At 44.5% G+C, this 12,004-nt stretch overlaps 1 protein-coding gene across 1 annotated transcript in view; it reads left to right on the plus strand.

The window, feature by feature from the left end:
- Window positions 1–11,780, plus strand: part of MYO5B (myosin VB) — a 332,931-nt gene extending 321,151 nt beyond the window's left edge. The window contains exons 35-39 of the mRNA XM_038543976.1: window positions 1,195–1,345; window positions 2,670–2,955; window positions 3,789–3,963; window positions 5,559–5,639; window positions 11,424–11,780. Coding sequence (XP_038399904.1) covers window positions 1,195–1,345; window positions 2,670–2,955; window positions 3,789–3,963; window positions 5,559–5,639; window positions 11,424–11,576 — 846 coding nt within the window. The 3' untranslated portion in view covers window positions 11,577–11,780. The remainder of the gene's footprint in view (window positions 1–1,194; window positions 1,346–2,669; window positions 2,956–3,788; window positions 3,964–5,558; window positions 5,640–11,423) is intronic.
- The last annotated feature ends 224 nt before the right edge of the window (window positions 11,781–12,004 follow it).

Here is a 12,004-nt window from a genome sequence, read left to right on the forward strand (position 1 = left end):
CCCAGCAGCTTGGTAACACAGGGCATGTCTTCACTCTGGTCTTTCTATTAAGAATCCCAGTTCATCCCAGACACCACTGCCAGGCCCCTGGGGGTTGCCTCAACCTCCCTTTCCCCCCTTACACTTTCACTTATATTAAGAATAATGTATCAAGAGACCTGAGACCCAGAGCACACTATAGCCAGATCCATGTAGTCTAAACAAAGAGGGAAAATATATATATATCTTGTCTGTCACAGTGATTTTTTTTCTTTTACCTGCCTTTTGGTTTTTATTTAAAAAACTGCTGTGTAATATGAGTTGGCAGGAGAGGCTTTGCTGGGGATGGTCACCCTTTTGAAGACGCTGAGCTTCTTGGCTGCTTTTGGTTTACCTTGGCCTGACTACAAAGGGATGTTGGTCACATGAATTGTTTCGATATTAGTAATTCTCTTCATGTGATTTCATCTTGTTAGCATAGGAAGCTAGGAGGACACAGTGCTGTAGCCGTGACATTGTTTCAGTCTGTTAATCCTGATACCCAATGATAGAATCCATGTAAAATTTCTCATTCTAAAAACATAATCTGACACAGGGACGTACCCTTCAGTGGCTGTGTATTTCACATTTTAAAGTAACCTGGCCTGTTAGGAGGAGAGTCAGACAGAGAATCAGGGAGCATGATCCTTCTTTCCCTGGACCTGCTACCAATTTGGGTTTGATGCTGTAGAGAACTCACTTCCTCAGGATGTGGACTGATTTAGGCTTTTTATTTTTCTATTTTTTGAAAATATTTTACGTATTTATTTGACACAGAGAATGAGAGAGAAGGAGCCCAAGCTGGGGGAGTGGCAGGAGGAGGAGAAGCGGGCCTTCCACTGAGTATGGAGCTCCAAGTGGGGCTTGATCCCAGGACCCTGAGATCAGGACCTGAGCCGAAGGCAGGGGCCGAACCGACTGAGCCACCCAGCCGTCCCTGGGTTTTTTAAATCCAGCAGTTCCAACCTTTCTATCATGCTGAGGTTTTGCTCTGCCTTCAAATTCAAGGGCCATTATTGAGGCCTCAAAAACTGACAGGCTCCTCTAGAACATCCTAGCGATAGAGACTGATGAAGTCCCACCAATAGGGTATCCATGAACGTGACCAAGACCCAGAAGTCCTGTGAAGCCCAGCAGACTGCCGAGCCTCTTGTAAAGCTTGCTCTCTCTCTGCAGGGCTTCATGACTCAGAATACTGCCAAGCAGAATGAGCACTGTCTTAAGAACTTTGACCTCACTGAATATCGTCAGGTGCTGAGTGACCTTTCCATTCAGATTTACCAGCAACTCATTAAGATCGCCGAGGGTGTTTTGCAACCTATGATAGGTAAGCTGGCAGTGGGAGATCTCCAGCACTCATGTAGGGTCAGGAATGACGGCGAATGCTGCCGACTTTCAGGGAAGCCAAGATCCTAGGTGTGGCCTCTAGAAAACCAGAACCTTCCCAATTAAGGCAGCGAGGAGGTATGTGCTATGTGCTCAGAAAGAGCTATGAAATCTTCCATAGGTAATGAATATAAATTCAAAAGGTACAAATGCATACACAATGAAAAAAGTATAATCCTCATGCCCATATGTATCCTTTAATCATGAAAAAAGAAAATTAAGCAAACACGCTAGGAAGTACTCATGTGATAAATATTTACTGAACACCCCATCTATAGCAGTACACTTGGGCACCAAACATGAAACTGGAGTCGAAACATAAGAGCTGGGTTTTTTTAGTTAAAAGAAAAACACAGTCATCATTGCTCATCACTCAATGTTCTGCATGAAGGCTAGGGAAGAAATCCTCCCCTGGCCTGGGTTGTAGCTTCCCCCTGGTTCTTACAACACAAACAGATTACAGGAGAATTCCAGGTGGGCCAGAGTGCTCCATGCCATCTGGAAATTTATCTTTCTAGGATAAAGTTCATTCCATATTCTTATTCCCATCTGAGAACCTTTTAGTGAGGCCCTAGGCATAGGGAGCCTTGGGGGGGTGCTCACAACTCCAAATAATGCGACAGCTAATAGCATCAGTTTTGCAGTTGGACATACCTGGCTTGAATCCTGGCCCTGCCAACCCCTAGTGTTGTGACCTTGGGCAAGTAATGTGACTTCTGTATGCCTCGATGTCCTCATCAGAAAATGGGTTGTTGGAAGATGTAAAGCAATACTGAGCATCAAGCCCCTGGCACATAGGTAAATGCTGTGTAATAAGTATGACACATCAGCAAGCGTAAGATTTATATGGTCAGTGGCTCATGTCAAAGAGCTGTTTGAACATCAGTGCGATGATCTCAAGGTCCAGGGCCAACTCAATGAGCAGGCCAGGACTACATCCAAGTTGCGCAAACTTTCTACTTTGCACCGAAGCCAATACAGGATCAACTTGGTACATGCCCTTATCTTTGTCCCACCGCTAATAAAGTCAAGTGAAAATTTGGTCTACAGATTCAGTTCAAGGTTTCTATGTGGCAATCTTATTCCATTCAGACAGCAGCACATTAGAAATGTGATGCCGAATGCTGTGAGTTTCTGAGCACATCAACATTGTGTATCAGTGGATGGTGCCATTGTGAAAGCCTAAAGTGCAGAATGATCTGAGCGGCCCAGAAACAGATCTCTGGGGAACATGGCAAGTTTCTCTGATCATGCTTTTCTTTCAGTTTCCGCCATGCTGGAAAATGAGAGCATTCAGGGTCTATCTGGTGTGAAGCCAACAGGATACCGGAAGCGCTCCTCCAGCATGGTAGATGGGGACAACTCGTACTGCCTGGAAGCCATCATCCGCCAGATGAATTCCTTCCACACGGTCATGTGTGACCAGGGCCTGGACCCTGAGATCATCCTGCAGGTGTTCAAGCAGCTCTTCTATATGATCAACGCCGTGACTCTCAACAACCTGCTCCTGCGGAAGGACGTCTGCTCTTGGAGCACAGGCATGCAGCTCAGGTAGGAGACAGGTGCCCTGCCCTAGCCACAGGGTGGAGGGGCCTGCACCCACCAGCTCGACATATCTCTGGAAATGAGACCCATATCTAACTGCTGGTCCTTGTCACAGCATGCAACACAATTCTATCACCTTTGCGTTGTTGGTGGCATTCAACACAGAGATGGTGACCTGGTAAACAAGTTCAGAGCTTGAAAGATATTTACATACTCTAAAAATTGTAAAGACCACATGGATAGATCAGAGGGAAAAATCAATGAATTCAGCCTGGCGAAGGCTCACATAGAAGCTTAAATATTCGTCAAAGTCAAGTATCAGAAAAAAAAAAAAAAACAAAGTCAAGTATCAGTTGCTTCAATTCAATAGATTAAATACCTTGTTTTCCCATTAACTTACACAGACTTTTCACATGCCTCGTCTTTGCTTGATTTTTTTTTTTAAGATTTTGTTTATTTAACAGAGAGCACTAGTTGGGGGTTGGAGGGTAGCTGCAAGGAGTGGTAGAGGGAGAAGCAGGCTCCCCACAGAGCAAGGAGCTCAACATGGGGCTCAATCCCAGGACTCCGGGGTCGTGACTTGAGCCAAAGGCAGATGCTTCACTGACTGAGCCCCCCAGGCGCCCCTTTTTGCTGGATTTTAAAACCCATTCATTCATTTATTCATTCAGCAAGACATGACAGCACCAGGTGCTTCTGGAGCTTTGGCCCAAGTGAGCTAGTGGGGGTGAAGAGCACGCCCACCTTGTGTGTAGGTGGCACCATAAACACAGCAGGCACACTCATCCCAGCATGTTGGGAGCACAGGTCTAACGCCGCTCACTTTGGCCTGTATCAAGGTACAATATAAGCCAACTGGAGGAGTGGCTTCGGGGAAGGAACCTTCAGCAGAGCGGAGCTGTCCAGACTCTGGAGCCTCTGATCCAAGCAGCTCAACTCCTGCAGTTAAAGAAGAAAACCCCAGAGGATGCGGAGGCCATCTGCTCCCTGTGCACCTCGCTCAGTACCCAGCAGGTATGTGGCCCTGGCACCCCACAGCCCGCCTTCCTTTCCTAGGCTGTTCCCCCTGGCAGCTTGTGTGTGTGTCCATGGTGCTCCTGCGGCCTTTCTGTGCCCCTAATGACACAACAGAAGCTGTCGCAGATGGGATGTTCTCTGCGAACCAAAGACTGCCTTGGTCTGGGGAACGAGATGCCACCGTCCCCCCCATAACTAACTTTCCAGGCCCTCTTGCTCTCATAGAGAGATAAGGTAGCAAACCCACAAAACATTAAGCTTGGATAAAAATGTATTTTTGTTTTTGTTTTTAGAAAGAGCACATGTGCAAATGGTTAGGGGGGAGTGGGGGAGGCAGAGAGTCTGAAACAGGCCCCGTCCCCAGTGCAAAGCCAACACGGGGCTCCATCTCATGACCTGAGCCAAAAGCAAGAGTCAGGCGCTTCGCCCACTGAGCCATGGATCTCCAGTCACCCCTGGTTGGTTGGTTAGGGTAAAAGCATTTTTTTAAACACAATGAATTTTGGAATGTTTCTCACTAGAAATTTTAGATTTTGTTCAGAAATGGGCAGCATCATGCTTTTGGAGTTAAATAAATCACTTTCTTTACCACTATATACTCGTTATGGCCCTGTTTTCACTTAGAATCCATTAACATAATTTTAAACAGTCATTAAGAACCTAGAAGCGTTTAAATGTGCCTTTCCTCCCTGCCGTCCCCTGGCCAAATTGTATTTAGACTAGGACTCAGTTGCAGAGATGTTACCAGTCTATCAAAAGATAAATCTTATCCCCTCGCAGAGAGACCTGCCCTCCATCAGGAGTGTGTGTATTTAGAAATGAGCCACTGTGGAGTGACCTCACAAAATGCAACTAGCATAAGGAAAGGAGAGTTTCTACATTAACTCATGCACCTTCTTCTCCCTGTCCAGCCTTACAGCATGAAATCCAGTCTCAGTCTCGCAAACATACCCCTTTCCTTACCTCCCCGCTCACCACTAAAAGATGAAATGCCAGACTCTTAAGAAAGCTGCTTCCTATAAATGTGCTGAAAGTTTTCAATTTGTATCCCCCTTATTTTGCTTTCAGTTTACTTCCAGAGTTCAACTGGTATTGTTTTGCATTGGGACAGGCTACTCCCACCAAACGATTGTAGGCAGATAGGAGATGATTCTCTTGTTCAATTAGGAAAAATTGTTCCTTTTATAAGTGATTTTGGGGTCATGGGAGGTGGGGTCATGGTCAAACAACCTCTTGTTATCTAAGGTAAGATCTCCAGTGCTCTTTAAGAGATCTTTGAATTACTGGTAGATAAGAGGCTGAGGGTTTCAGGCAACAGTTTCCTAGAATCATTATATTATAAGCCAGGAGCCATTAGGGCAGGTAGGGATGTAGGAGACAGGAATGCAACAGGAGGGCTCAGATCTACCAAAGCCCCTGGTCTGTAGTTTACGGACTGTAGACTCCTCTTCTCAGTATCATTCCAGCTTCAGGGTGTGGGTCCTGCCTAAAGAAGATTGAGTTCTTCTGCCAATGTCCTATATTCTTTGAAATCCAAACATTGTCTTATGTTCGTTTAGCTCTCTGCTAAGCTTTTGTTTGTATTCCAACAGATTGTCAAAATTTTAAACCTTTATACTCCAGTGAATGAATTTGAAGAACGGGTAACTGTGGCCTTTATACGAACAATCCAGGTGAGTTTTAGAATATTAATGAATTCTATAAAATCCTGGTCCAAAACTAGTATCAATTTTATAAACTTTGCTTCTCTTTGTAAATAAAGCTGGTTATGGGGCAGCCCTAGTGGCGCAGCGGTTTGGCACCGCCTGCAGCCTGGGGTGTGATCCTGGAGACCCGGGATTGAGTCCCACATCCGGCTCCCTGCATGGAGCCTGCTTCTCCCTCTCCCTGTGTCTCTGCCTCTCTCCCTCTGTGTCTATGAATAAATAAATAAAATCTTAAAAAAAAATAAAATAAATAAAGCTGGTTATGTTATATGCCAGAAGACCTCAGGTTCTCAGGCTTTCCCTTAGTAAATACTACCCATAAATCACTTACATATGTACACAAAAGACTGAACTTTATCACTCTGCTCAGATTTTAGACATAGTCTAAGTATTATCTGCCACTAGCATGTTATTGAATTATAGCACCAAGTGGAATTAACAAAGTAAGCAGAGTATCAACCCCACCCAGGAACTAAAGAAATATTATTTTAAGAAAACAGTTTGAGCTCTTCAATCTTGTCTCTAAGATGTATAGTTTTGCCCTTAGGAATATGCTTGAAAGAAAATATATTAGGGAAATGATTATTTAAATCTGTCTTGAGATGATAGGATTTTTTTTTTTTTTTTTAAAGATGAGCTTCCTAAAGCCCAGCCTTAGGTGATTAGGCCTGAATACCTGACTTTGTGTGTGACTGAAGCTGACAGCACCTGCATAATGAATCACCTCAAGCTGACTCATAAAATGGTCCAATGGTGATCATCCCTCCTGTTGCTAGATGTAGGGAACATCTTGAGGAGATATGACACTTTCTCAAACATCTAAGCCTCTTTAGCCAGCAAAGTGTGTGGTAGCAACATATGAAAACAGGCGAAAGCAATCAGAGGAGTCAGGAAAAGGGGAATTAAAATGAAGGTTTATCAAAAAAAAAAAAAAAAACTCAAGATTCTTGAGAACATATGGGGTATGAGAAGCTAGTCCCCTCTGATGTGTGCTTGGGATTTTGTTCAGGGTGCCTTACCGCATTTCAGTGTAGCGATCCAGAGATTGAGAAAGTCGGCTACGTCAAAGAATACATGAACTTTTTAGCATTGTGTATACGTAGAGAACAGAGGCTGAAGGCCAAGGGAAGGATGGTGGTCAGTGGGAAGGTGGTTTGTCTAAAGGCAGGGGAGGAAGAGCAGTGACACACAGACCACAGAAGAAAGCAGGCAGAGATTGAGCAGCACGGGGATCAAGAGCGTGGTGGGGCGCTGACTGGACAGATCCAGTTAGGACTCAGCCACAGTCAGCTACTGGAAGTGGAGGAAGAGTCTGCTGACAGAAGAGAAGCCACTGCGCTCTCTCTCTCACCATGGATTTTACATGAACCGGCGTACAAGTTCAGAAAGTCTTACTTGGTGTTGAATCTCTGAGACACACATGCAGAGGGAGAATTGGAACTGCTCACATGCTGGCGATGGCACTGTTTAGGAGGAGAGTCAAAAGTCACGCCAAAGGTTGAAGAAGTTTTGCCATATAAGATGTTGGCCTTGAATTAAGAGCAGAAGGAAAAGGTAGCAGAGGTCGGTCACGAAGCCTCTGAAGATCTGTGTGGTCAGATTTGGAGTCGCCTTCAGCTGCCCATTTCAGTGGCTGGCGACACTACCAAAAATTTCGTTTTTTTTGTTTTTGTTTTTTTTTGCCAGCTGTAGTTTGATGCCCTGTTTCTCCCTAGACAGAGGATACGCAGAGGAAATGGTGAACCAGTCCGTGCTTGCTTTCTATACTTGAACACGTCTTTATGTGGAATAGATACTATGTGTTTGGAGGGCATGGGCAAAACATGCTGACCTTTGAAACTGTAAATCTGAGGAGTTGATTAAACTCCCCAAAGGATTCACAGGACAATTCCTATGAAACGACTCCCTTGTGGATTTTTTAAAGATTTTATTTACTTATTCATGAAAGAGAGAGAGAGAGAGAGAGACACAGGCAGAGGGAGAAGCAGGCTCCATGCTGGAAGCCCAATGTGGGACTCCATCCCGAGACTCCAGGAGTATGCCCTGAGCCAAAGGCAGGTGTTAAACCACTGAGCCACCCAGGGATTCCCCCACTGTGGATGTTAAATAAGTATACATGCCTTTTACTGTTGAATTATACACAATATGGGTGTTTTCTTTTTAACTTTTATCCATTTTTATACCCTCCTCTCAATTCAAACTCCTTAAAGAGTAGAGCCTACGGAGCTACCTAAGGGCAAGAAATAAAAGGTCCTTAAGTGCTAGGAAACCATTTCCAGGGCCTTTTGGCCTGTCCCATTCGATGTACACGTTCATACACTGTCGGACCAGGTTTTTGGTTTTTTTTTTTTTTTATTGTTGGACCAGGTTTGTAGTAATCAATGCAGCCAAGCCGAGAGCGAGCTGAGTGCCAAACTGTCAGCCATCCTGGAAAGACCACTCCTCCAGGATTGCATCAAAGCCACCATTTGGTGTTGTAAATTAGAGAAAGTGGTTGCTTATCTCTCTCTAAATGCCATTGCTTCTGCTAAACTTTTCCTATTTCAAGCTGCTTTTTCAAACTGTTAAAAGTACTTTAACATGGTGGCCTGGTTGGTTGGGTATCCAATTCTTGATTTCCACTCAGGTCATGACCTGGGGGTTGTGAGATTGAGCCCCAGTTTGGACTCCATGCTCAGCAGGGAGTCTGCTTGAGACTCTCCCTGCCCCTCCCCCACTCACACGTTCCTTCCTTCTCTCTCTCAATAAATTATTAAAATAAAATATATTTGGCCCACCTTTCATATGATACCATGCACATGGAGGCTTTTAAGTTGACAACTGGAAATTTCAAGTGTTTTCCATTCATTCTCCACATTCACCTTTACACAGCCGCTATAGAATCAACTCCCAGTCCTAGGCTCACACTGATTTTGTCCCAAAACCTGTTCCCCAGCACTTTTGAAATGATGCTGCATTATTTACTGACCTTGCTAGAAGGCTTTAGAAATATGAAGGTGCTGTGAGTGATGGTCACATGTAACATGCAGATGCTGGATGAATTCAACAGATAAACATCTCTAGGGACGCCTGGGTGGCTCAGCGGTTGAGCATCTGCCTTTGGCTCAGGGCATAATCCTGGGATCCTAGGATTGAGTCCCACATCAGGCTCCCTGCATGGAGCCTGCTTTTCTATCTGCCTGTATTTCTGCCTCTGTGTGTGTGTGTGTGTGTGTGTGTGTGTGTGTGTCTGTCATGATTAAATCTAAAAAAAAAAAAATCCCTCGATCTTCTCTAAAACAGGGAATTGATGAAACTTCTAGAAAGTTACAACATATTCAAAATGTTGTCACTATCTGAAGCAATGGTGGTAAGTTCCTAACGAGGAAATGAGTTTTGATAGTTTAAGCTACTAGGAGACGACCCGTGCTTTCGGGAAATCTGGGTGTACTGATTTTCCCCTGGGCAGCATTCCTCGTTAACCAGGCTCAGTGGCCTTGGTAAATGTGCTCCACCTGGGCTCATGGTCCAGAGGCTGGTGGGACATGAATGGGCAAAAAGAACAAAGGAGCAAATGGTAAAGACAACAGCATTTAACACAGGACCCATCAAGTGCCAGACGCTATTCTTGTGTTTTACGCAGCGTTCACTCTTTTTCAGCAATCACTTCTGACACATAGCTACTAGTTTTCCGTGTGCCCTATATGCTTCACTGCCTGTGTGTGTGGTTCGGTTCTGTGGTATGCCATTTTGAGTCCCCACTTTCCTTGTCTGTATGCTTTGTAGGCATCAGTGTTTACCCTGATGACGGCAACTAACGTCCTAAACTAGCAACCACCTACCGTAAATAATACCAACTTAGTGACACGCGATTTTGCTGCTCCTATGTCCATCCCTCCCTTTATACTGTTACAGTCACATCTGTTACACATTCTGTTCCCATTAACAGAAACATGTAATTGTTTTCTGCATCTGTATAAACAGCATAGGAAAAAGGAGTTAAACCAGAAGTGAGGTGTCAACTGCCCCACTCACGTGTGTTCTTCATTTCTTCAATGGCTTCTGGTTACTGTCCGATGGCCTTTTATTTCAGCCCAGAGAACTTTCTTTTGTCTCCTCTGCTTTTGTTTACCTGGAAGTGACTTAATTTCTCCTTCATTCTTGAAGGATGATTTTGCTGGATACAGAGTTTTTGGTTGTTTCCTTCAGGGATTCAATATGGTACCCCACTGCCTCTGGCCTCCGTGGTTCCTGATGAGACATCTGCGTGGAATCTTAAGGTTACCTGTATGTGATGAGTCATTTCTCTCTCACTGTTTTCAAGAGTCCCTCTCTGTTGTTGGACTTTGATAATTTGTCCTATATCTCAATGTAAATGTTTTTTATCTTGCTTTTTTTTTTTAATACTGTGGACAGTCTTGGGGGGGTGTATCTTTCATCAAATTTGGTACATTTTCGGCCATTACTTCTTCAGGTGTTTTACTGCCCGCCCCTTTCTCTCTCCTCCTTCCAGGACTACTGTGAGGTATACATGGGTACACTTTATGGTCCTACAGGTCGCTCAGGTTCTGTTCACTTTTATTCGTGGTTTTTCCTATATCTGCTCCTCAAACTAAGTAATTTCAATTGCCTTAATCTTCAAGTTCACTGATTATTTCTTCCGCCTGCTCAAGTCTGCTGTTCAGCCCTTCTAGTGAACTGAAAAGTTTCATTTCAGTTATTATACTTTTCCTAAAATGGCTCCAAAGTGAGGGGGAAAGGGGAGGGACTGTGTCCCTTTGAACCTTCCAGTTGCTGCCATTCAGGGAAGCCACTGTATCCCAAGAGAAGCCAAAAATCAGACAAGCATCTGTGCCATCCCTCAGGGAATACCAGACCAACAAGCACATGACCCTAGATTTTTAGAAGACAAAGGCCCACTGCCTGCCCTACTGAGCTGGCAGCTTCTCCAGGAGTGTGAGCCTCTGCCTGCAGCTGCACAGGGGCTGGAGGCTGGGGCATAGTGACAGGTTCACATGTGCTGCTCTTTTAGCAAACAAAGATAAGCAGCCTCCCCCTTCATACTGAATCACAATTGCTTTTTCCAACTCAGTGGCTGCTTCAGTAGAGGGACTGAGGCCCAGTGCTTCCCACTCTGCCATTTTGTGTGATGTCACTCTCCCCATTCCAGTTTACAGATGAGGAAACTGAAGCATAGATAGGTTCAGGAATTTGCCCAGGATGGTGCCAGATGAGAGCTCAGCCCTGTCTACCTCCAGAGCCCATGATCTGTCTTTTTTTTTTTTTTAAGGTTTTATTTATTTGTGAGAGACAAACAGAGAGAAGCAGAGACACAGGCAGAGGGAGAAGCAGGCTCCATGCAGGGAGCCCGATGTGGGACTCGATCCCAGGACCACACCTTGAGCTGAAGGCAGACGCTTAACCACTGAGCCGCCCAGGTGTCCCGAGAGCCTATGGTCTTAACCCCTTCACTATAGGACTGCTCTACATGATTTGCACCTGAGATGTATTTTTCTATTGTCCCTTAGATGGAAAACTTTTTTTTTTTTTTAAAGACTGCTAGAATGAGGGGCGAGCTTAAAGTCGTCTATGATCCAACAAGCCAGAACCAGGGCTCCTGTCCCTGCCGAACACCACAGAGGCCCATGTTCTCCCAAAGCCCAATCTGTCTTAAATATTTCTGTGATACCTGCTAATTCACTTTTATGAGTTCACCAAAACTGATTATTTTTAGGTGGTATGTATTTCACACGGTCTTACTCTCGTCCACAGGCACAGCTCCAAGAGCGGAACGACCCTCAGCAGCTGCTGTTAGATTCCAAACACATGTTTCCTGTTTTGTTTCCATTTAACCCGTCCTTGCTGACCATGGACTCAATCCACATCCCAGCCTATCTCAATCTGGAGTTCCTCAATGAGGTCTGACAAGGTGCAGTCCCACCTGTGGCTCCATTTCCAGTGAGAGCAAGAAGGAAGCGTACTATAAAGTGAATGTAAGAGTCTGTTAAATCTGTAAAAGTGGATCAGATCCGAGACAGCCTGTGCAGAGTACTGAACTCTTCGGAGTAAGACATATCTGTCATTATTTTTTGTACCTACTGCTCAGAATAAAACACTTGAAATATGGAAGATTTTAAGCATATGATTTCAGTCTAAACAAATACACATTATAATAACCTATGACCACCAAGCAGTCCCCGTGGCCATATAAAGGGTGCCAATCTCTAAAGTGGAAACTGCCTAGATTTGCTCTTTGCATATACCTGGAGGATGCTCAAAGTAAAATATTAAAAATATGTTACATAAATTGCCTTCAGAGGATTTTTAACAAATAATGGTACTAATCACCATGA

Source organism: Canis lupus, chromosome 7 (genome assembly GCF_011100685.1).
Source record: "Canis lupus familiaris isolate Mischka breed German Shepherd chromosome 7, alternate assembly UU_Cfam_GSD_1.0, whole genome shotgun sequence".
Taxonomy (NCBI): Eukaryota; Metazoa; Chordata; class Mammalia; order Carnivora; family Canidae; genus Canis; species Canis lupus.